This window comes from Agelaius tricolor, unplaced genomic scaffold, assembly GCF_023055355.1.
Source record: "Agelaius tricolor isolate 1412-34295 unplaced genomic scaffold, bAgeTri1.0.p SCAF_3, whole genome shotgun sequence".
Classification (NCBI taxonomy): Eukaryota; Metazoa; Chordata; class Aves; order Passeriformes; family Icteridae; genus Agelaius; species Agelaius tricolor.
In genome coordinates, this window is record NW_027269263.1 from 906,102 (window position 1) to 931,821 (window position 25,720).

General features: G+C 42.6%; 1 protein-coding gene across 14 annotated transcripts in view; it reads right to left on the reverse strand.

Annotated features, from left to right (window-relative positions):
* PLEKHA5 (pleckstrin homology domain containing A5) overlaps positions 1-14,733 on the reverse strand; it is a 159,082-nt gene extending 144,349 nt beyond the window's left edge. For 6 of the 14 annotated variants that reach the window (XM_071422096.1, XM_071422090.1, XM_071422093.1 and 3 more), the window contains exons 1-3: positions 14,522-14,716; positions 14,299-14,375; positions 11,415-11,472 (exon numbers count right to left, since the gene is read on the reverse strand). In XM_071422096.1, the coding sequence (XP_071278197.1) occupies positions 11,415-11,472; positions 14,299-14,375; positions 14,522-14,610 (224 nt within the window). In that variant the 5' untranslated portion in view covers positions 14,611-14,716. Of the gene's footprint in view, positions 1-11,414; positions 11,473-14,298; positions 14,376-14,521 lie in introns of all 14 variants that reach the window. The other 8 variants (XM_071422097.1, XM_071422092.1, XM_071422089.1 and 5 more) reach the window with 4 other exon arrangements.
* Positions 14,734-25,720: the final 10,987 nt, after the last annotated feature.

Consider the following 25,720-nt stretch of genomic DNA (forward strand, 5'->3'; position numbering starts at 1 on the left):
ATTTACCAGTGTATACTGAGCAGGTTTTAATTTTGACTGAATAGCAGAAAATCCTGCTGGGTTCATTTCAGGCTGCAGGCATTTGATACTGCACTGACCCCGCAGTATTTACATTCCCCTCAGGAAAATCTGGCATGCAGTCCAACTGGGGAAGATCATGTCTAACACTCCTTGAGCTACCAGTGCTAGAAGCAAGCAGAGTAACAGTGAAAATAGTAGGGTGAACAATAAGGGCATGTATACAGAAATAAAATAAAAAGGAAGAGAAAGAGAAGGTCAAACAGCAGAAGAAGAGAAGAACTGAAGAGACAAAGAGTTGGCGACAGTTGTTTTTCTGATATAAATAAATCCCTATTCTTTTTTTTCCAAACCAGTGGTGCAGAGAGGCTTTTAGACTACTAAAAAACCAAATTACTTCAGCTCAAGGAAAATAAACTGATCAGAAGACTTGAACTATTTGCCTCTGATCAAAACAAAGTAACAGCTGCCAACTGCAGCTTTGTCTGCATTCCATTTGATTTTTTGTTGTGGTTGACATATCTATGTCAAATTCAGACAGAAAAAACCCCAAACCATAAAATCCTCCATAAACTCTGCTTTGACCATTCCCTCTACACTCCTAATAGAGACACTTGGTGAACCCAGCTGTTAAACCAAATCCAAAATCTATTCACCTCCATTCATTACAATTCAGGTCCCTACTGCTGCAAAGAAATTAAGTAGGAATACAAGAGCCAATTTTCCACAAATTCTACTCCAATTTTTCTTAGACCCATCTTCAAACGAGTGAAACATTTTGTTTGTTCTTTACAGATTCACTCTGCCAGCAACATAATCTCCTGTATACCAAGCCTGGTGAAAGTGTATGAGACACACAGGTTCTGAAACAGCGCCAGATTCATTTCTTCACCTCCTTGAAAAAATAAATAAAAGCCTTAAGTTACCAGAAGAAAACTCTGTTTACAATTGTGCAAGGCAGTTTTTCAAGGAAAATAATAAAAGCAAGAACGCTTGTCTAAGCTAATGATTGCAATAGTTGACAAAAGCAATGCTACCTTCAATCCTCATTAAAAGTTTGAGAAGTCTCTGTCTGCACTAATGACTTTAAAACAACATCACTAAAAGTCAGAAAGAAAAAACAACTCCATTACCGAGCAAAATACTTCCTCCCCCTCTTCTTTTAAGACCTGATAATTCCAACTCCTCTGCCTGATGCAATCTTTGCTTAAATCATCGAGGGCTGTGAAACACAGCAAACCCCACTTGGAGCCTAATAGGACACCAGCACTTTAATCAACAGACTCCTCTTTACTTATGTCTCACTGCTTTTTCAGCAACTAAATAGCAAGATTTTCAAGGAACTTACATATCTGAAACTCCAAAGTGTTTTGAGGCAGCAAGCACCCAAACAAAAGATTCTAATGAACAGGATAAAACACTGGCATTTGAATTGCTGAATTTGATAGCACTTTTTGTTGTTTTGAACCGCAAAACGAGCAATCAGAGGCACCAGAAATCCCGAATTTCTTGTTAGACAGGTTTGGCACTCTCACCTGAAGCTGGATGAAAACCACAGAGTGAGCTCGACTTTGAAGCACACTGCAAAGTGTCTAGCTTGGAATGCAAGAATAAGGAGCACTTCAGGAAAAAGGTGCAGATTTTTATTGTATTTTGAAAGTGAAGCAAAATGCAAATATTCCAGGTAAGAAACTTGGGATTGGGTGGTCTGCAGAAGAGGCATAAAGAAGAATGTGCTCTGTATATGTATGTGAGTATATATATGTAAGAAATAAACACTAGTAGTAACAGGAAGACCAAAAAGATAACCTTTCATTAAATTTGCATTTAAACAGATATCACTTTACTATACTACCAGGCATCACTCATCTAAATAATTCTAAAATGTCACTTTTTATGCTCTTTACTATGTACTGTGTAATATATTCAGCTAGAAAAGTAGGCAAATTTAATGGTTTTGTTGTCAGTTTATCTGCTCTTAAGAACAAAAAACTTTCCTTAAATCCTCCTCTTTTTGGCAATCACTACAGAGAAAGTTTAAATCTGGGAAACTCTTAAATTCAGTTTACAGGAAAAAACCCTTTCATTTAGTTATTGAATTGTCAGACAGGAGTTGCAGATAAAGAAATCCAAGGCTCAGTACAGGGGAAATAAAACACCTTTGGCAGCAGTGTTGGCACAGTTCACACCCTGCTTCCTTCCACAGCACTCCAAGGCAAGGTTGATGAAGAGACCTTGCAGATTGCAGGATTGCCAGCTCACTTCTACCTGGAGCTGAGCAACAGGAGGGGCACAGGCAGGAGCCAAGGCTGCCTGGCAGGGATCAGGACACCCTGCTGCAGTGCCCAGGGATGGGTGTAAGAAACCCCAACCCAGTGCTCTACAGACCACAAACTCCAAACACATAGCCCAAGACTCCCATTGCTGAGTGTAAATATTTAGGCTCCCAAACTCTTCCAATTCACAGAAATTCACAGAAATTCACAGAAATTCACAGAAATTCACAGAAATTCACAGAAATTCACAGAAATTCACAGAATGACCAATTGGAAGAGACCTCCAAGACCATTGAGTCCAACCCAGACCCAACACCTCAACCAAACCCTGGCACCCAGTGCCACATCCAGGCTTTGTTAAACACACCCAGGGATGGTGACTGCACTACCTCCTGGGCAGAACATTCCAGAACTTTATCACTCTTTCTGTAAAAAACTTTTCCCTGCTACCCAACGTACATTTCCCTTGGTGCAGCTTGAGGCTGTGTGCTCTGGTTCTGTCAGTGCTGCCTGGAGAAAGAGCCCAACCCCACCTGAGCACAGGCACCTTTCAGGAGCTGTGCAGAGTGATGAGGGCACCCCTGAGTCTCCTTTTCTCCAGGCTGAGCACCCCCAGCTCCCTCAGGGGTTCCTCACAGGATTTGTGTTCCCAGCCCCTCTCCAGCCTTGTTGTCCCCTCTGGACATGCTCAGGTGTCTCAATGTCCTTCCCAAACTGAGGGGCCAGAGCTCACTGGTGTGCCCTCACCAGGGACAGGGGCAGGATGACCTCCCTGCTCCTGCTGGCCATTCATTGTAGGACAATGTTCATAAGCACCTCCTGTCTGACCTAGAGTAGCTTTAGTGACCGACTCCTCCAAAATTCACTGTAACAGGGATATCTTTAGGTTTCAATTAAACTAGCTCAAAATTTATTGATTCAAAAGTGAAATTATGCTGATAGAACAAAGGAGATGGATCAATCACCAGAAGCTGAAATGTTATTAATTGAAAAAAAAAAAACCAACAAAAAAAGAAGTTAACATTTGTGTGCTTTAAAAACTGAAAATATTTCAATGTGTCAGACCAGGTAAGCAACTGATACCCACATCAAGCAGAGAAGATCTGAGTTTGTACCACAAGAGAGATTTCAGATCAGAACAGATGATATGAATATCTAATGAGGTTTAGCTTGCATCATTCTTCTGATTAAAATTCATCATTAAAATGAACATTTGCTCTTACGACATTGATTGCTCAAACATGCATTTTTGTTTGCAACTTTCTTTTTCAACCTTTGCATCAAACCTTACAAAAGATTTCAACCACAGAGTTCTACATTCATCTAGAGGATTTTCCTTGTTCATCAAAAAATACAAAAGTAACCCTATAAAATGGTATGAAAAACATCTAAAATCCACAACAAAACTCTCCCCCCACAGTTTTAGCCATGAGGAAACCAGGTTCCCCTTTTAGGCATTCAAATAAATCAGAATAAAAGATTCTATTCTTCACCATAAGCATTTCAGAGCACCATGTGTTGATTCTTGTTGCTCACAAAATTTTATTGCAAAGAGGTATTTCTGTCCCTTTTATAAGCCAAGTTCATTGAAAAATTTTAAAGATTATACATCACATGTTTTTACTCATCCCAAAAATAGATTCTCAGAAATTATAAATGTTATGGACATTGGTCAGCAGCTGCATAATCTGCAGGATTTAATGAAAAATAGGGAATAAAAAAAATCCACAATGACAGAATTTTGCTAGTAGTACAGCTCAGAACAAAATCCAAAGCTGTATTTTTGCAGGATTTGTGCAATTACAGTATCCTGCTTATTCAGTGAGTAGTAAACATGATAAAAGCTTCCAGGAAATACTGGAATGGAAAGATGGCATTTGAAATTGGAACTTTCACCAGGCAGTTTTGTTTTCTAAAACCTTTTCTAACTAGTTCCTCTCTTGCCTGGTCTAACACACTGAAACATTTCCAGTTAATAAAGCACAAAATTTGTTTTTAAAGCACTTGTTTCTATTAAACATGATTTCTAATACATTCTGGAAGAAGAATAAACAGGGAGCCAATTTTAAAGGTTAGGTTGCTGGGCAATATACCTTTCCTTGCAAATAATTGTTCTTACTAAATCACAGTAGAGAAAGCCATGAAGAACTAAGTTTGTGGAGCCTCCTGAATATGGAGAAGTCTTTTTAATTGTTTATATAAAGCTTCAACACAGTCACAGGCCACATAGGCATTCAAAATACTGTCTTAAAAGCCTTTTTCCCCCTACCACACAATTTCAAACAAGTATTCAATTCAAGTTCCATAGGTGTGGAGCAGAAAGATGCAACTTCACAGCCAACCATACAACCAGACCTTCCTGTCCTGGCCAGCACTGGGAAGCAGAGTTTCACTGGAGTGCCTCTGCTGTCAAGTTCTCATCCCCAAATTTCTGCTTCTGATGGTGGCTCCTCATGCAGCTTCTGTCTCCCCACAACATCACTGTCAGAGAACCCATTCCCCTCAACCAAATGCCAGAGAACTGCAAGGCATGGTTATCTCACACATCCCAAAGCAAGAAGGCAAGGGTGGAGGGAGAGAGGGGAGGGGAAAGAGTTTAAATTTAGATATTTACTTACTGAAACACAGAAAAGAACACACATCCAGGCACCACTGCTGGCAGAAATCCCAGCAGTCAGGGCTGTGGAGCTTTGCTTCCAGCAAGGATTTCTTTGCCTGAAGCTCCACAGGAGCCTTCTCTCGCTCTCACAGGAGCAAACTGAGGAGTGCTCTGCACTGCCAGCCCCAGTGTATCTCAGCTTTAATGCAAGTGGAATTCATTAGAATAGGAGCTGGGGCAACATAAACATGTGCAGGAAAAACAGGCTTGGTGCAACACCACAACAGACACCAGGTTTGATCAGCACACCAAAACTCTGTCAGACCACAGGGATTAAAAAAAAAAAAAAAAGTCAGTGCAACTCCTTTAAAGCAAAAGCAGAACATAAAAGGCACCAGGTGGAATCAGGACCTGTGAAAGTTCTAACAAATAGAGGAGTATTGTATAACAATAGAGGTGAGGTGTTTTTGGAAGTGTCCCTCAGCTCCAGGTGCTGCAGGATATGGGTACCAAGATGGAGAGAAGAGAAAGAACCTGTGCAGCACCCAGACACAACAGGAAGATGAAATAGCCCCAAAATCATTCTTAAAAAGGCGCATCATTTTTTTTTTCTTTTTCGTTGCAAAGGGGGGAGGGTTTGGGGAAAAAAAATGTACCACTGCATTTCTTAAACATTGCAGCAACCACCTACATGAAAGTTTTGATTGATGAGCATTTCCATTGCTTTTTGCCATCCTTCACACGTAGTGAATACCAAAAATGAAAGACCATGTAAGAATTCACTTCACTGTAGTAAATGTAGAGTATATCCACTTTATCTGCTATTAGTACTTCATCACCAAAGAAGACCAAAGCTAAGGAAAAGATCCTTCCACTTCAAAAACAAGGTTCTAAAGCTGGAGGCCAATTTACTAATTTGGTCACAAATATCAAAAAAGTTTGAGTGTCTTCAATATCTTTCTCACGGACTTCAATATTTCATGTAACTACTTATGTATACGAATTTTTGTTGTTTTAAGCAATTATTCATTAATCCTTATAAGTGTTGAAAACTTGGTAATGATTAAAAAAAAAAAATCAGTAAGTTCCCTCATGCTTTCAAGTCTTTCTCAGTGAAACTGAAGCATTTAAGGTATTGCCCAATTTAGAAACACACTTCAGGAAAGAGACAGCTCAAAATATCAACCACAGACGTCACAGGCAAAAAGAGCCTTTAGAATCACAGCAATTCCTAACACTCACATTTGATATTCCACCTCCCAGCCTAACTTTGAAACAGACTCCTAAGCCAGGGATAATGGGCCCTCCCAGACCTGCACACGAGTCAGACAACTTGTTTGTGCAGGGTGAACTTTTGCCACCCTTCCCTCTGGGAGAAATCCCATTAAGTTTGCTCCTAGGAAATCAGCTCCCATTCCTTTTCCTGACTGCTCCTCTCTGCCTGGTTGTCTCTCCTCTCCTTCTGCAACTGCTCCCACCCTTTCAGCCTTCTCCTGCAGCCCAGCACTACCTACAGCCCTGTCCTTCCACATCCAAGCCATCAGAAGCTGCTTTTTGGATGCAGTCCCACCTCTCCTCTGACCCACACCCATTTCTTCCTGTGCCTAGAATCCTTCCACCTCCACACCCAGCTCCAGCTCTGTGGTATTTTCGGTTCTTGGAATATTTCAGTGGAAGAAAGAAGCAAATGTTCAAACAGATAATAAATGTGCAGGCATTCCCCCCCAAAAAAGTACTCCTTATCTGAACAGCTTTGCTCACTACAAAAGGCACAAGGTAGCTTGTAGCTAAGTCCCAGTTCACCCATACACCATTATTTGACCTACAGGTCTCACCATGTGTGAAAAAGAATTAAGTTTATTCTTCATTTTAGTAAAGTAAAGGTTAGAGGTAACAAGAAAAGAAATGAATTTCTGGGAGGAATACTGCAATTCTTAGTCTTGGAGAAAAACAGTTTGATCTGTTCATATTTTTCTCAAATTGCATTTTTCCTTTCAAGAAAGGGCTTTCCAGCAAACACCACTGGCTGTTCTTTGATTTTTCTGGAGAAAGTCTCAGCTGAATGGGAAAGGATCTTTAGAATGCACATAAAAGACAAAGGTTCAAACGAAAGCTGAATTCTCAATGAGCGCAGGTTTATTTTAGTAAACAAAAGAAACTCGGAGCTGAATGCGATCTTATCCCTTTTAATCACTTAATAAATTTTTCTTGCCTTCCCAATTTTCAAGCTACATGTCTACAATAAACAAATCTGCACTGACAAAACAGTCTCTATAAAAGCACACAAAACCTCTATTTGGTGCAACAGTGAACTCACCTTGGCTTTGGCCAGGCTTTGCCAATGCCTTGATTCAGCCAGCAACAGGCAAAAACTGTTCTGATGAATACATAAAAAGTAAACTTCAAGAGAAACCCCCAAAAATGAAACTTCAACCCTCTTAATTCTTTGAGTTTCTAAGCACTTTTGCAGTCAGCTTTTGTACTGCCCAAAAAGTATCAGTCTTAGAGCAAGTTAAGAAAAATCAAATTCCAACATGCAAACAGCCTACCTAATAGTACTTCTGTAGAAACCAACCTAGGCAAAGTGATGCAAAATTCCACAAGTATCATCTTTGGATTGACTTTTAGAACAACCTTATTTGGCAAATTAGTAATTTAAATAATATAACCCTTGCTTGAAAAGAAAAAAATACTTTAAAAATTGAACATATATTTAGAACTACTGCAATTAGAACCAAAAATGCAAGAAAAGTAAGCAAATGCCTGAGTTTAGATCACTGGGTCATTTTAACCAATGATAAGGGTTTCTCAAACACATGCATAAATGCACACACACATTTAGTAATTTTATGGTCCTCAAACCCAGTGCTTTGGTGCCTAAAGATTATGAAGCCATCCCCAAGACCTAAAATCATCAAGTTGGAAATTCTCAATGATCTTTCCAGGTGAGGAGTCTGAGCCCCATGACCAGGTGTATCTTCTCTACTGAGAAGTATCATAATGAGATTTTCCTGTGGGATCCTTTTCCTCAGGCACTTATAAATAACATAAATGACTTAAGCTTCCCACAATACTGCCCAGCTTAGATGTGTTTTGGGGAGAAAACCCTTAACTTTTCAGAGTGCACAATACACTCAGCACAAGTAACCAGTCCAGTGGAGGACCCTAAGCAGGACAAAAGAAAAATAGCAAGTTTGCTGCTATTTTCAAGCCTCAGGAGTTTTGCTTCATAATACAGAAGATACAATACTTAACTGAAAATAACAAACGTTGTAATTGAATGTTATCAGTCCTACAGTCAAGGGCCTTACGTTCTGGGTAAAAGTTTAGTTATTTCAGCAAAGTTTACTGCTAGAGCTCCCCCCAAGTGCCAGTGAAGGCATGGCAGCGCACAGGTCTGATGCATAGTAAATAAACCCAGATTTCTTACCCTGAAAGAGACAAAACACCCAAACAATGTAACCACTCTCCTGAGAACACACAAGGTATCCTGGCATTGCACATTTTTAAACTCCAAATAGCAAAGGACACCTGTTGTCATTCGGGTTTACCAGAGGTGAGTGAGGAGGATGTGGGGAAATGGTTCTGTCATTAGCAAATATTCTACTGCTCAAAAAAACCCTGAAAAAATAACATGCCAAAAAGGTCAAAGTCCTAGCTAGCATCAACTTACTATGACAACCCTACACCAGCAGAAAACCACAGTATGCAAAGGGAACAACTCCTTATCTGTCCCTGTTTAAGTGTATCTTTCCACTTTAAAACTAGAACAAATTCAATGCCACGGGAGAGAAAAAAAATGTGTAAAATAGTCACTGTTTGGTATTTACTTATTCTGAAACCGAGTGCACACATCCCAAGAAAAATACAGTGTCCTTTAAGAAGAATCACATTTCAGTGCAGTCTGTATACTGAGTCATTTGTTTGAAATGCCAGTGCAAGGAATGTTAAGATTTAGCTGACGATTATCTCCTCGACATTATCCCAATTTGATTATACAGTGTTTACTACATCAAAGCCAAAAAAAAGCACAGTAATAGATTCAGCAACACACCCACTTGGAACACTGAAGACCTATTATTAAAGAACCAGAAGAATAATTTTCAAAAGGTTTTTATTTTCAAACAGTCTAGCATAAGATCTTACCATAAAGGAAGGTTGTTAAACATTTCTATTCAACCCACATATTTGAAGCTGTGCCTCAGAAGTTTGGTCAAATAATTTATGTGATCAGGAAACTTGACTGCCCTTCTTGTCTAACTCTGACTGGACACAGGAATCCAACAGACAGGTTTCAGTGGCTGAAGCACCAAAAGCATGACATTAACATTCATTTCCCTGTAACTCATATGGAATATAAAGCAATATGTTTCTTTCAGACCTAACCACAAGCAAGATTTCAATATTTATAGTTTTGCCATGGTTTTGTTACACTGCAATTGACATAACAAACACTAATATTCAGCAAATCAGTACACACAAATGAGCAGGTTATGGTTAAAAATCCACACGTGGGGATGTTGGCAGGAGGTCACAACAACTCGGTGCTGTTTGCCCCTCCTGCAGAAGCCCCACAGTAGTTGAAATTCAGACAACCAGAATTATTGTAATCAACACATCACCCCGAGTTGCAGTGCCTAGGATTAGGAGACAGTGATTATAACGTTGTCTACATTAGCTCTCACATCCTCTCTAGCACCAGCAGGGCTGAATGTGAGACAGCTTTAAAAGTAGAAGCTATCACTGGGCAGGAATTCAAATTCAGCCCAAGACTCTACACAACAAACCAGTATTTAACTAAGGATGCCAAACTGGTCAGACCACGTGAACCTTTCAGCAGGCCTGACAGCACCAGCCCTGCTATCCTCCTACATCTGTCAAATCCCAGAGAAGTGTTTGTGCAATGTGTTTTCAAAGACAGCACAACTTCCAAACACAAACTGAGCTATTTGGTGCTGGCTATCAGCAAAACAATCAGCTCCGTGTGCATCCTCACAGTTATGGTAACACCTTGAACACAAGATCTTGGAAGGACAAGGGTACACAAACAACCTAGCACTCAGTAAGTCTGTCCAGAAGAGCTCTACAACAGCTGTTCACACACTTGTTTATTCCAGGAGAACTCAAGTTGCTATTTTCCAGTTACTACAGCTGGCCAACACACTGTTCATAAGCATATTCTACAAGAAAAGGTCCCATCTCAAAGCCTAGAAGAATTTTTTTTTCACATTGTATACACACACAAACACAGCTTTCTTTAATTCTCACTTGTCTTCATTTAACAATCTGCACAGAACTCCTCAAAATTCTCAATGGATCCCTGTCCTCAGTCTGGTGGATTTCTTGTCAATTTCTACTCAGCACTCCTGCAATGTCAATTGCAAGAAGGCAGAATGGAACAGAAAAACAAATACGCTGCTTATCAACAAACAATCTGCCCTCCTAGACAGCACAGCGCCTATTCTGGTCAGATTTTTTGGGAGCATTATGCTTTAATATATGTTTTAAAATTTTGTTTAGGACCAAATCAAACACACTCATATAAAATAAACCATGAAACACACATATAACATCCACCTTACACTGTCTACAATGCATCTTACACAGAACAGCAACCTTGTACTCAACACTTACAACACAGAAAAAACCTACCTGCAGCCTATAAACTATGTCTATAACCTTCACTCATAAAAATTTTCACACTAATGACATTTTTAATTTAAAGACACCAAACCAAACACTCAATGCAGTGAGCAAAAAACTCCTGAATGAATTGAGAAAAGCCTGTGAATAGTTAAACAGAAGAAAAAGAAGCATGTTAACTAAATATACATAGGTGCCACTTAAAAATTTTCCAGGTGAGGATGGTCTAACTATCTAGAGAGGAAAAGTCTGTAAGAAGTTTGTACAGATCCAACCAATACACCCTCTGGACTTCTACACAAGAGCTTGATTTTCATGCCTCTCATTCAAAAAGACAATACACACAGTAAGGCTACCACAGTGAACATGCTCCTCAAGACATACTCAAACCAGAACAAAAAAAAAAAAAAAAAAATAGGAAATCGATGCTAGAAGCAGAAGCAGGAGGTCTGCAAAGAAAATAGCCAAATTAAACCTTCAGTGTGGCTTTAAAACATGTAATTAGAGAACAGGGCTGAAACCAAGACTCTTCTCCCAGTGATGAAGTAAGATCTTGCCTTTGTGAAAGCATTAATGGCACAAGAGGGTACACACACAAATGTCAAGCAAACAGACAAATTCAAGATAGATGGTTACATTCACAGCAGAAACTGCACTTGAATCTGCATCCTCAAACAGCCTGAATTAGCAAAACCAGTCAAGGAATTGTTTTAGCTGTGCGGAATTCAGTAAACAAAGGACTAGATACCCTATGAAAATTTAAATGCTCCTTTGGATTTATAGCACAACAGTTTCAGTATGGAAAGCATTCTGAATTACAGCAACATTTACACAAACTAATTGAAAATTATAGTATTGTGATAGTATATTCAACTTACTTTACATAATATCTTGCACCTTCAAAAGTATAGGCTTCCTCCCAACCTGTGGGTAAGTCTGGAAAACAAGCAGCAAAACATTCCAATTACCTTTTGAAATGAGAAATGATGCTAGCCATCCTTAGGTCTACTCCCTAACACCAAGGTAGTTAAAACACTGTGTCTGATTCCTCATGTTGAAACCTTTAGTCCCAAAGATTTCAGAATTGACTCACCAGACTGCCTAAGTGTGAATTCTGTAAACCAAGAGAAACTACATACCTGAAAACCTGATTGGGGTTTCAGGTTCTCAAAATATAACAAGGATGGTTTAAGTGTGCCCTCGTTTAACATTTCTTCCTTTGCCCAGAACTCAGGGTCATCCCCAGATCTCCCTGCCTTGAACTTCAGCAGCATCAGCTCACCTGGCAGGCAGAGATCTGAACAAAAGCCCATCTAACTGAGCTACATGCAAGCCACAAGCTCCTTAAGAGGCACGATATCAACTGCACCACAGAGCATTAGCATTGTATTAGCATAATTCCACCACTGTTGTGACTAAGAAGTGCTCCTGCAGTGTTTACAACTCTGTTGCATTTTACATGAAAATCGTTTTCCATGTAAATCTAGTGGAGGATGTGGGTGCATCTCTTCCTTTCTATTACCACTCTTAGGAGTCCAGATATAAAAAAACCCCACACCACTAATGGTCAAAATTTCAGTTTCCTGGTGTGATGGAAGCTTTAGAGATGTTTGGCACCTTAAAAGTTTGCCCCCATCAATAAAAATAATGATTGATACGTAGTGCTCTCCCATTGAATTATGAAAGCAAGAATGCATTTCCTAAAGAAAAAACAAATCAGGCTGGGTTATGTGGTGGTTTTTATCCTCCTCATTACTTATTTGCTCTGGATGCTTTTTTACTTCACTCCCATCTTTCCGCAGTACAAAAATCAAGGTGTCTTTCGATAACGGCATGGGGCAAAGTACAGCAAACAGGAAGTCTCTCCAGCAGAAGCATTTATGGCTGCTCTAAGAACTTTGCAAAAAATACCCTTCCAGTGCTGAATAGCTCAAAGAATAAAAAGCACTTCAACCCATAATGGAGGACAAAGCTTTCCTCACCGTCTAAAACATGCCTCACAGAATTATTCAACAGAGAGCTTTACAATAATATACATCTGCAAAAGAAGTGCCATTCACTCAAAAATTGTTTCTTAAGAGGAGATGTATTCTGAACATATTTTGACTAGGTTCCAGAACAATGGTCAGAGCAAAGGAAGAGATAAACGCCAGAATAATTCTGTTTGATTATATCTGTGCATGGAGAGATTCATTAACATACACATGAATGAGAAAAACTCCAGGAATAGATTTTGGTTTTAGACAGTTTGGTATCTGATTGATGAACTATGGTCAGCGTATCCAAGGTCATGCCTCAGCCTTGTGTTCAGAAACAAGTTTCATTTACCTGATGATAACTCTGCTCTGTTACACACAATACTCCAGACACTCAAAAGCAAACTGCATTTCCTTTAGAAGGCACTTAACAGCAGAAACAAATGAGACACTTGGAAAATTACTGGGGAAATCATCATCAGTCAACAGGGACAGTGGGAATAGTTTAAAAAAAGAATTAATACTTAGCTAATGCCGGAGTTGAACAACAGCACTTCACATACATCTGCCCCCCCATGCATGCTTGCTGTATTTGAAGGCCACTTTCTCAATCTGAGCACTGAGAGCAGGAGCAAGAGGAGCCTCATAGCAATCAGTAGTTCCATTTCCCAGCATTAAATGACTTCTTACAAACAACAGAACCTTCACTGCAAATCAAACTGCAGGGTTCTAATAGCCAGAAACCTGTGTTTTTTAAACTATTCCCAACTTGAAAACAAAAAAAAAAAAAAAAGAAAAGAAAAGAAAGGCTGCCCACCAGTTTTCTAAAAGGCTGTTTCTGATTCCTTAATGCATAAGTATTAACCAAACATAAAAAGCAAATAATCTGATACAGACCAATTCACTTGCAGATTATTTCCCTGTGATTATCCAAAGGCTTATATACATAAAAACAACTGCACGTATTACTACACTCCACCACCTCCCAGTGGCATATGCAGCCTGTGCGCAGCTCCAGCAGCCAAGAGTTTGGCTCCGGGTCTCCGGAGTGTCTGCTGTAAATCCTCCTCCTCCAGCACCTCCTGCTGATACTTCTCCAGAGTGGAACAAACAGCAGAAGCAAAGACTTGATTCCACCCTCCTCCCTTCCAAGTTATTTCTAATGTTTCAAGCCCTTTTTCCTCCTACCTATTCCACCTCTCCCAGTCACTTGGAAAGCACACAGACTCTCAGCCTGGATAGAAACGCAGGGAGAAAAAAGGGTTTCTAGGTGACTAGCGAAACCAGCCCCTATATTTCTAGTACACCTATCGTGGTTAAATCTAGGCACTGCTGGAAATAGAAATACGATGAGTGGTTTCGTGCTAAACTGGGGAAGGATGCTATGCAGGTGGATAACCGGGGTAGCCAGCGAGGAGCACGAGAGGAACGAGGCGGTCTCTAATGGTAACTACACAGGCTCGCAGGGGTGATACAAGGCAACGAAGGGAGAGCGGAGACAGATACATTACACAGGCACAACTCGGGGGCAGGGGGAGAGAGAAGGCGCCTGAAGAAGCTGGCCAGCAGGCTGGGCATGCAGGACTGCACGGGGACCGCAGCGCTGCTCACCCCGCGGGGAACAACTGCGCGAAGTGCGGGCAAAGCGCGACCGGGACCTGTCCCGGGGGGCTGCGGGGACCGGGGCTGAGCCCGGCCGGGGCAGGGCCGGGCGGGGGCGGCCGAGCCGGGGCTCCGGGCAGGGCTCCGGGCTGGGATCCAGGCAGGGCTCCGGGCTGGGTCCTACCTGCGCTGCGGCGGTGCCCGGTGATCACGGCCTCGCCGGTGAGCGGGTGCAGCCAGGTCGTGCTCTTCGCCTCTTCGCTGTGGGGACGGACACACGGACCGAGTCAGGCAGGCGCAGCCCCGCCGCCCCCTGCTCTCCCCCCCTCCCCATTCCCACTCCTTCCCTTCCCCGCACGCCCCTCCCGGCCCGGCCCCGCTCCCCTCCTGGCCGGCCCCGCGCTCACTTGATGAAGAAGACGCGGCCGCCCTGGCTGATCCCGTAACTCCAGCTGCCGGGCAGCGCCCGCAGCCGCTCGGCGCTCAGCTCCGCCATGGCCGAGCCGCCGCAGCCGGGGAGAGCCGGGCACAGCCGAGGGGAGCGCGGGCGGGGGGGTGACGCGGGCACGAGCGGCGGGCGCGTCCTCGCCGCCGCCAACACCTTGGGGAGGGGAGGGGAGGGCGCAGCGCCCGCCCCGCCCCGCCCCGCCGCGGGGGCGCGCGGGCCGCGGGGGCGCGCCCGGCCGGCGGGGGCGGGTTCCGGCGGGCGGGGATGGAGGGAGCGCCGTGAGGCGGCTGGGGCCGGCCCGCGGGGACGGGGGCGGGATCCGATGTGCAGCGGCCGTGCCGGGGGCAGGGAGGCACGGACGGAGCGAGGCGGCTGCGCCCGGCCCGAGCGCGGCTCCGAGATCGCTCCCCCCGCTCTGAGATCGTTCGCCCCGGCCCCGCGATCGTTCGCCCCGCAGCGCTGCGAACTCCCAAATGCTCGGCTCCGCCGCTGGCAGATCCCTGATCGCGTCCGTAAGGACAAAGGAAATTGAAAGTTTTGTCCTATTTCCTCCCCCGGTGAACGCGCTCTTCTCACACCCTCCGCTTCGGGCGTTTTTGGAATTGCTTATGGAAAATAAATTTGTAATTTCTTTGTAATTTCTTATTTTAGTCCTCAAAGTATAAAGAGATGACATGTTTTCCCCTTTATGCAAACCGGGCTGTCCGTGTTTTGTGCCCCTATTCCAGAGGTCTGGGATGTGGCATGGGTGCGTGTTTCAGTGTTTCAGGGAGGTGGCAGCAATCCAGGTAGAATCCCCGGCTGCAGAAATGACTTTCTGTGCCAGTGTGTAGAGTTTAATTCACGTGAGTAATCCGATTGCGTGTCCATTTATGCACAGCCATCCAGCCCTTCGATGTAAGTTTCTCATGACAAATGTCAATTTCTGAAGGTGTGTCGTGGCCGTGATATTTCTAAGAGAGCCTTGCCTTGCAAAACCACTTTCTGAATAAGCATGGAGCTGGGAAGTCTCACAGCATTCCTGTGTCCACAAAACATTTGTAATTCACAGCTGACAGGCAGCTTTGTCCCCTCTCCCACTCTGAACACCTCAAGAAAAATAAAATTGGACAAACAAGCTGTTTTTTGGTTTGGTCCCCATTGTGCCATGTGGTCAAAACTTTAAATCCCTGTTGTCCCACACAAGATATTCCAGACACAAAGAGCAGTAAATGTGAGAAGATCTGGAGTTATCTTTAAGTAACTGGATGCAAGATAAGAATTCCTCCCTGTCCAGCAATACCTTTCATTTCCACTCGGCACTGACAGCACCTGGGATTTATGGACTACCAGAGGAACACCAGTCTGGGGGAAACACAAGTCATTCTGTAAACAGTTCCCTTCTAAGAGCAAGAGCCCCTAGATGATGAGTAAAGTGAGTAATGGCCCTTCCTGTCAGGGGCTGTGGAAAGCTGCCTGGCAACAGCAAAGGGGAAATCGAGTGCATTTTGGGCTCCTGAGGTGGGAGTGGTCATGTCCTAATATTTCCCCACACAGCCTAAGTAAAGCACAGGGCAAGTGCTCTTAATCCCCCGAACGCTGGATACCTTCCACCATGCAGGATAATTTTTTTCCCTAGCAGAGAAGTGCATGCAGCACAGCTAGACTTATATTGGCCTAGATCCATAAATTAGGTATTTAGGTAGAACTAAGGTGCATAGATCCTGCCCAGTCCCAGCATGTGCTTTGCCAAATGGCTTCCTTAGGCAACTAAGTTCTGCCAGTCCCTTGCTTTGCAGCCTTTTCCTGCTTTGCTTGTGCTTAGATCTTGGTAAAACCAGCATCATGGTACTTAAAATAAACCCAAACCTGGCTGAATTCTCAGGCAAGACATTATTGCCCCAAATGCCATGGAGGCTGGATAACTTGGCCGTGTTCAGGCCACACCTAAGAAAGACTTAGAAGTTTTGTTTCTGAATAAGTCACAGCAAACAGGCTGGCAGCAGAGTCATCACCACGAGCACTACAGGGAACATGTTCAGCCTCAAGGATGAAGGGTGTTCAAAACCATGCCACTCTATTCCCCGGAAAATACTTTTTGCTCCGAGCTGTTCTAAAGCTGTTCTAAAGCTGAGACTATTCTATGAGGATGCTGAAGGTGCTCCTCCTCCCCCTCACATTATTTTGCAAATATAATTATTGGGCTCTAGCATGGTGGCATGACTTGCTGGGATCATGAGCAAGAAGCTCACCCAGGGGGTGATGGAAGACCTTAGTTCTACTTCACTCAGGGACATTTGGTTCAGGGACTCAGATGCTTTCTGATAAGTAGCCATCAAATGAAATGTATTTGCAGATGCTCACCCTGCCAGGTGCTATGCACCCTGAACCCCCAGTGATTTCTGGGAGCCCAAAGTTTTACCATTTTTTTGAAACAAAGGGTATGAGGGAAACCACATCTGCATCATTTGTGCAGGCTGGTGCTGGCAGTTTTTTCTTTCTGAAGGCTGCTCCATGTTCCTCAGTTAAAACTTTTGCTTCAAAGTTGGTGTAAAAGTTTGATCAAAACAAATCACACATGGAGTGTTTTGCAAGGTTCAGTAATGGTACATATTTTCTACAGTCACATAAGTGCATGAATGCTCTTAAAAGAGGGACTCAGGAACAACATTTAGGGAAAAAAAGGTTTAGAAAAAAAAAGGTTTATCACTAAGGGGAGTAAAACTCTTCTTTGAAAGGAGTTTATATCACCACAAAAACTGCATGCATAATTCAAGACACTGCATATCATACCTTTCACATCATTCTTTTTTACTACGAAAATGAACTAATGATTCCAAATGTGAAACTGGTCAGTGTGATTTATAAAGCTCAGAGAAACCCATCACAGTGCTCCCATCTTGCCAATGATTTTTTTTTTCTCCCAGAAGAGTTGAAGGCAGATTGTTGGAGTGGTGACCACCATTGGCACAGCTGCTCTCTGCTCTCTGCATGTATGGCCTTATTTATCTGCTGCTCCTGTCTCTGATGGGAAGAGGATGTGGAGGAGGATGTTAATCTGGGAGACAGAGCCCTCCCATCAGGACATTGGCTCTCCACCACTGGGGGCTTGGGATGAAGTAAAAACCCAGCTCCACTGAGATTTTTCATGGGAAACATTCAGTTTCTCCATACTGACCCAAGCTTCTTCCCTTCCTCTTTCACCTCCACATGACAGAACTTTTCCTAGCAACTCCCTCAGGGCCAGGGAGTACTAAGGGAGAAGTAAGACTATTGATGTTTTAAGACAATAATTTTGGTTTAAAAATGTATTCATAATCAAAATACTTAAAATTCCTGGGGCAAAGGAACCCTGCCCACAAAACAATGAGTCCCTTTAAATGAGATTAATTAAAAACAGCATTGAGAGAACAGTCATTGAATAAGACTCAGAGAATTCCATCCACACCTCTCCCAACAGGTATGAGGTGACAGCAAGCATGATGAGCCAGTAAAAAAGGGCTGGACTCTAAGCATAGCATCTGACAAAGCTTCTGAAGCAGGGAGTGGACTGAAGTCAGAGAATCACAGAACATCCTGAGCTGGAAGAGACCCACAAGGGTCATCAAAGTCCAACTCCTGGCCCTGCACAGTCACACCATGTGCCTGAGGGACTTTTCCAAACCTTTCTTAAGCTCCGTCAGGCTTGGTGCCGTGACCACTTCTCTGGGAAGCCTGTTCCAGTGCCCAGCCACCCTGTGGGTGGAACACCTTTTCCTGATACTCAGCCTAACCCTCCTCTGATGCAACCGCAGGCCATTCCCTTGGGTCTTGCCACTGGTCATGGGAGTGAAGAGATCAGTGCCTTCCTCTCCTCTTCCTTGTGGGGGTGTTGTGACTGCAGTGAGGTCTCCCCTCAGTCTCCTCTTGTCCAGGCTAAACAGACCCAGTGCCCTCAGCCGCTCCTCACACAGCTTCCCCTCAATGTCCTTCACCCTCCTCGTGCCCTCCTTTGGACACTCTCTACCAGCTCAATGTCTTTTTTACATTGTGGCACCCAGAACTCTCCCCAGCACTCAAGGTGAGGCTGACCCAGCCCCAAGAGAGGGGACAATCCCCTCCTTTGCCTGGTGCTGCTGTGCCTGGTGCCTCCAGGACAGGGATGTCCCTCCTGGCTGCCAGGGCACTGTGCCTCATGTCCAACTTGTCCAGCACCCCCAGGTCCCTTTCCATGGTACTGCTTTCCAGTTGCCTATTGGTAGGTATTTATTTACTATTTATTTATCTGTTGTTAGATATTTACTATTATTAGTTATTTACAATTGTTAGATACTTATCTGTTATTAAATAACTATTATTAGTAGATGTCTAGAATAGAGACTCAACAAGGTAAAGGCCTTGTCAAGCCTCTGAAAGGGGGAAATGATGCCTTAAGTTTTAGCTTTCATATTTTTCAGATTTTGTGCTGCCTTCGTGTGTAGTAGCTCTGAGCTTCATATTTAATGTCAGTAGGTTCTCTTCACAGCTTAGTTAGACAAAACAATTCTTTTCCATCTTGAGAACCAAGGGCAATTGTTACAAGCTTCAGGCCCAAAAAGCATAAACAACAGTGAATTAAAAAGAGAAAAACAAGCAGGATGGGACTGCATGGGCTAAAGCTGGAATGGGACAATGAACTGCAAGATGCAAATGGAGCAGAACTGATCACAGTGACAGACCCCGTGCCCAGTCGTGCATTTTGGGACCATTTTGGTTCATCTTGGGTGCAGCCCTGGCTGGGCCCTTGTGCTGCCCAAGGTGGATCCATTGAGGAGATCCTTTGAATAAATCCCTACTTTGTTCTTTAATTCGCTCTAGTCTCTGTCCTAGGTCAGCCTTCCCAAGGCATCAGTTCCAGACTCCAGTCTGTCCCTACAGCCAGGGCTGCCCCATCCCTGGTGCAGACACCTCACCTAAAACCTCTCCACAGAACTGTGTTCATTACAATTGATTCTGTGTGTTCTGTCAACATGAATCAAATTGGATGAGGTTATTTCATGGACTCTGTGACTTTACATCTTTTATGTTGTTTAACTAGTGAGACAGTAGAACCCTTGAAAAGTGAGGAAAGACCATTGCTGGAGGTGCAGTTTTATATTACACATTCTCACCAGGGAGCTGCTTCTGAAGGGTGGGTTCCTTTTTACCCCATCCCTAAACATGAATTTTTTTTCCTTTTACCACCTTGCAGTCCATGGTGAATTACACGGGTTTGCTGATCTGATAGAACATAAATCACAAACCCTCTCAAATAATTAGTTTCCTATCAGATCAATAAGCTGATCTAACACGTCCTGAGGTCACTTGATAACTAGATCCAACACATGGGGTGAGAAGAGAAGAACCACTCCTTTAGGCTACATTCCTCAGTGATGAGGAGGGGGGAAAAAAATCAACAAATGCACTAATTGACGTCCTCTGGAGTCAGGATATCTCCGTGCAGATGAAAGAAGCAATTAGCCTGGGTCAGAGGAAATAAGAAAGAGGAAAAAAGCTGTTGAACACAGCCTCTGCAGACAGCTCTGTTGGTAGAATGGAGCCTCTGCTTTGTGCCAAATAGAGAGCCTGATAGAGAGTCCAGGGCTGCTGTCTGGTAGCTCTTGGGACTGGAAGTTTTTTTGGGGGTCATTGGTACCAGTGGCACAAGAGTCCTCTTCTGGGTTAGTGCAAAGCATCAGTGTGACTGAGCAAGCACTGGGTCATCAGCCTGCCTGCCATCAGCACGAAATATCCTCACACACTGTGAGATACACAACCAAAGCCTGTGCATGCTCAGGCAGTAGAAACAGAGTGGTATCTTACAGCTTAATAAGTTTTGCAATCTGTTCTTGACAGGAAAAGCAGTTGTTCTCATTTCAAAACTATTTTTTTTATCTGCAATTAATGATTTCCAGGTCTAGCTGTGCTCTGTAGGATTTTTGTTTCCTTCATGGCAGTGAATCCTAATATGAGGCCATTTTCTTTGAAACATCCAGGCAGACTAACACAAAACAAACTCCAAAGCCAAAGCGTGAGATTTGCTTTTCCCTGGCAGACAACGCCAGAAAAGCAAAAGGGCTTATTATTCTCTGAACCAGCATCATCTTGCCAGAATCATCTTGCCCATTCACTGCAGTTTTGAACAGAGAACAATTTTTAGTTGCAAGCCTCTTTTCAGAGACTCACTCACTGTATGGTCCTTGCCATGTGTGTACCATGATGATATTACGTGATGAGTCTTCCAGCCTGAAATGATGGGTGCCATATTTGGGACCTTCAGGTTTCTTTTACTGATCCTGTGATATTCGGTGTCTCAAAAAGGATTGAAGATGCTACTTTTCAAGATGAACAACTACTTTTCTGGAACATTCTCTTCTTCCTTTTCACAGCCTTCTTGCTTAGGAAGCCCCCGAACCTCATGATAACAATGGTAGCCTGTGACTTTCACACAGCGTTAAAAATGACATTTTAAAATCATGTTTATTGCCAGGATTAGTTTAAAATAGTATTAAGAAGGAAAGAATTTGTGAGGGCAACACAGTGATCTCAATATCCTACTTTTCCTCTCACTGGCAGTTGCTAGCTACATTTGACTTAAGCCAGGGTCTTTCATCTTTCAAACAACCCTCTCATTTGAATCATCTAGAAGGAAACCATATACAGTAAAACACAAATAAATTCCCTGTTTCACAGCTAGCTTCTCTATTTCACAGATCTCTTCAGGATCTGGTAGACTTCAGCATCTGCTTTTCTTCACACAGTTATCTTCACTGCTGCTGTCCAGTTGCACAAAAACCTGCTCTTTTTCAAATTGTAGGAGACAAAGAGGCTTTCTCTGTTATAGAAGAAGCAGAAGATGACCTGAGTTCCTCCAGAGAATTGCCTTTGTTTGTTCAGTAATTGCATGAACAAATAGGAATGAGCTTCATGTGGAATATCTGGAAGAGCTTCACCTGTGGTTTGCATTATGTGAGATATACAGGGCCCTGTGGCTGAGAGGGCTTTATTTATGTGGGCTTTTATGTGGCTTTTTTCATACTTTTCCTCACATGCATTCATTCCCCCCTTCCCCCTTTTTTTTTTCCAATGGGGCTAGTAAGAATTTGCAGTATGTTTGTATTTAATACTGACTATATAATGAATTTTAAGCAATTCCCATTAAACTTTCAGCAACTGACAGTCTTTTTTCAAAGTAGGGTGAAATAACACTGCATCTCACCCTTGAGATTTTACTAGGCACCCTTGTTGCAATCTGGATGACATTTTCCATAAAATCATTATGTTGTGGATACCTTGGCCATGAAGTGCTTTAAGTGATACTATTTTTGCAAGCCATTTAACATCTTAATCACATCATGGGCCATTTTCTGTAATTACCACAGCTGGTGTAATACGTGTGTCAGTCTTTATGGACTAGACATAAGATTACCAGTGATGTTCTTTAATGGTGTTACAGCAGAACAACAAGAAAAGTAATCTATTTTTAGCCTGTAATTTTCCCAGCATCATAAGCAAATCCAAGCCATATCTTAACTTGTTGATCTAAAATTCCCTTGACTATATTTAGATATGGGCTGGTATCTGTTTCAAGGCTTGTTTTGCTGTTAACAGCACTCACCTTTTATCATCTTAGCAGGTTCTTTCTGGCCTGGTCTATTTACTAGAAATTCTGTTCTTATTTTGTTGTATTTTTGTGTACTTCAGCTTTTCTGTGCACACCTCCTTCATTTTATCTTCATGAGCTGCTGTTCTTCCATAGTTTCAGCTCTCCCAATGGGAGGTAAAGCTGGCTTTTGTTCTTTCACATTTGTTTCCTTTACATCTGATTTACATTTTACTCACAGTAAGAATATTTTGTTCACTGCATGACATGAGTTTCACCTACTCAGGCTGAATAGTTATTTAACTGAAAAAAATGTTACTGAAACTTGTCTTGCAGAACTGTGTCCAGCTCAGACTCATTGAATTTCAGGTGCTGGGGCTGGATTTTCCTGACAAAAGGAAGGTGTCTTCCAAGGCCTCAATTAAAGCAGCAGTAGGCTAGTCAATATAGTTAATATGGACTATGGAGCAGTTCTTATTCTGATGTAGGGACCTATATCCACTCACTTGAGTCACACCTTGAGCTGTTCTGGCTGCACTGACTCTGTTAACAGTGCTGGGATTCCTTCCCAGGCAGGAGGACAGACCTTGATTGCAAACTGCTGTAGTCAGAGGAGATAAATTCCCCCTGAAACACAGCTGCCATTTGGACAGTTCCCACAAAGAACCTCCCATACAGAGTATTTCTTTTAGAGACAACTGTAGTGACTCATGGGAAGCTTTTACAAGATGTTTTTATTCTTGTGAATTTAACTGTGCATTTTCTTCCAATCAGTTTCTTCCATTGCTTCATGAAACTTCACTGGTTGACTGCAGTTTTTAGACTTCACCTCTGACTATTCAGACCTGTTCTGCTTCTTCATTTTGTGATGAGGTTCTGTAGCATCAGCTGGTTTCATTTTCAAAACTTGTAATCAGATCTAGCTCTGTTCTGCAGCTAATTCTCACAGTCTTTAGCAAGCTAAAGCTGTGTGCTTCTGGCAACCCTCTTCTGAGGGTCTCTTGGTCCCTACAGTATTCTGATCTCAGATTTGATTTTGAAAATCACATGATCAACAGTACTTCCAAACATGATAAGTGTCTGGAAAGATTTCCTCTTGGTTTCAGTTATACAGTGGCCGTGTCTCAATATTTCAGTCTTTCCAAGAGCACAATATTTTCTCAAATCTCTATAGCACAGGATTTCTCATTTGCAATCTGGTGCTTCTGGTCCTGCAGTACTCAGAGTTACCTTAATTCATCTTTCTTTTCATCAGCCCTGTCTTCTTTTTAAAGAAAAATTGTGTTATTTTATTGAACCTACTTCAACCATATCCTCCGTTTCAGGAGAATTTAATATGCTTTGAACTTTTTTTTAGTTTCTCCTCCACAGTGTTCTCCCCTTACCACTCCTTCTGGTCTTTTTTATTTTGAATGTCATCTTTTGTTTGTACTCTGCTGCATGTTAAGTTGCATCAAAGAAAATGCCAGATTAGTAATAAAAAAGGCATCTCTCACACAAAAAAGGGTCATATGCATATATATATATATATATATATATATATATATATATATATGTATGTCACAGAGATACAAGAGAGGATACAAGAGAGGAAGGAATTTGTGAAGGAGAAACTAAAAATATTCCACTGAGCCAGATTCTGTCACCAAGTATCAGTGACAGCAGTTGCTGAACTGGGGAGTGTTCCAGCCTCTCAGGCAATGGGTCACTTTGTTATAGCCAGAAACCCACTGTCATCTGTCTTGCTATCATCTCAGTGCTCATCTGTGCTTGGTTTTATGTTTGTATAGTTCTGTCATACTTTATATTTCCTCATATCCTATTGTCCTTCAAACAGTTTCCAACCTTCATTTTTATTTTTGTGGATTTCTCTTCTCCAGGGGAGGCAGGAGCCCTGGGTGGCAGGATTGTATTAGCTGAAAACAAGGTTATCTTTCATTGAACACTTAGAGATTCACACATCACACACAGGCTGTAACTCCCTGGTTAAATATTGCTGTTAATGCATCTCTTTTTTTTTCCCCAGCCATTTCCATTTGTCCCAGCTTGTAGCAAAGGTTAAGCCAGCTTGATTTGTAGTAGTTTCCTTTTATCCTTATGCTTTTAGTTTTCTGATGTTATATTTTCTGTATTGTGGAATTTTCATCTTAAATTTTTAATATAGATTTCTGCATATGTAGAATATCTTGTCTTTCCCAATCTAAACAATTGTATGATTTTCTGATTCTGTTTCCTTTCTGCTTTGTTGTCCTGCTGCTCCCACCAGCTTTTACTTTCTCATTTTGCCTTCCTTTCCTAACTTCTTTTTTATTTTCCTCTGAAATGGGCCATTCTGCCTTGAACCCTACTTCCTCCTCGTTATCTTTGCCTTTCCTGGCGTTCCTCTTTCACTCAGCCTCTCCCTTCCTCATTTACACTTCTGCTCCTTCTCCAGAGGACAGGGACAGGTAAAAACTGTGACAGGATTACCTGTCCCCTGTGCATGGCTTCCCCCAAAGGCTGCATCTTCTCTCCAAGGCTGGCTGTGCACCTGTCCTCTCTTGTGATAATTCCTGCAGAACTCTGCTCCTCCGGCTGGTCCCCAGAGGACCCAGATCCGTGCTGTGAATAACGAGGCTTCCCTCCCTCCAGTCTGTTCTGACTATCACTTCTTTTTTTTCTCCCTGCCCACTCATTTTCTATGTTTAATGTCCATGTGACACCATTCTTCTCTCTCTTGTACTCAGCCTCCCATTACAACTGGCTCCTGGCTTTCCATTTTTGCTTCCCAGAGCTGATGATTTCATTTTCTGCACTGAAATCTCTGCTCCTCTGCTAGATCAGCTGCTTTATTCCTCCAGATAAGCCCTGCTTGTTTTGCTTTCTTCATAACATTTCAGCATGCTCATGTTAATTCCATCAGCCAAGATATGAGAACATTAAACATGTAACTTTTTAAATTTTTCAGGTTTTAGAGAGGTCAAGGAGAAACGTGTCAGACTTGCAAGCTGAAGAGGTTAATTTCTCCAATCTTTGCTATTATTCCTAAAACATCATGAAACAAACCAACAAACAAAAAAAGGATGCTATTGTCATACTGGGAAGAGTATAAGAAAATCTCTGTGAGATCAGGCTGCTGGGAAAAGCTCGAAAGAAAACCAGCAGCACTCTGCAACAGAAAGAAATTAAGTAATCCTGGATCTTTGGAAATGACAGTGAAAGAAAACCAGAATTCCTCAGCAAGGGCAGGGGGAAGGGCTTTTAAATAACAAAGACAACTGCAGAGGGGATTGCAAAAGCTCTGAGAAATGAAGCAACCCTGCTCAATCAAAACCAGGAGTGAGCAGCAGCAGAGGAGCCCCAAGGGGTGCTGGTGCTTCACGAGGAGCAGCAGCAGAGGAGCTCCCTGCCACATGGCCACCCTGCTGGAGGAGTTGTGCAAACCCTCCTGGGTGGGTTAACCTGCCTGCAAAGGAGCCCCAAGACTTATCAGATGGATGCCCAAGGTGTGTGGTAGGAGATGGGACAATGCAATTGTCCCTTTATTAATGTGGGGAAAGGAGGAGGTTTGCAGAGGAAAGGATGTGCTTGATTTCTTCT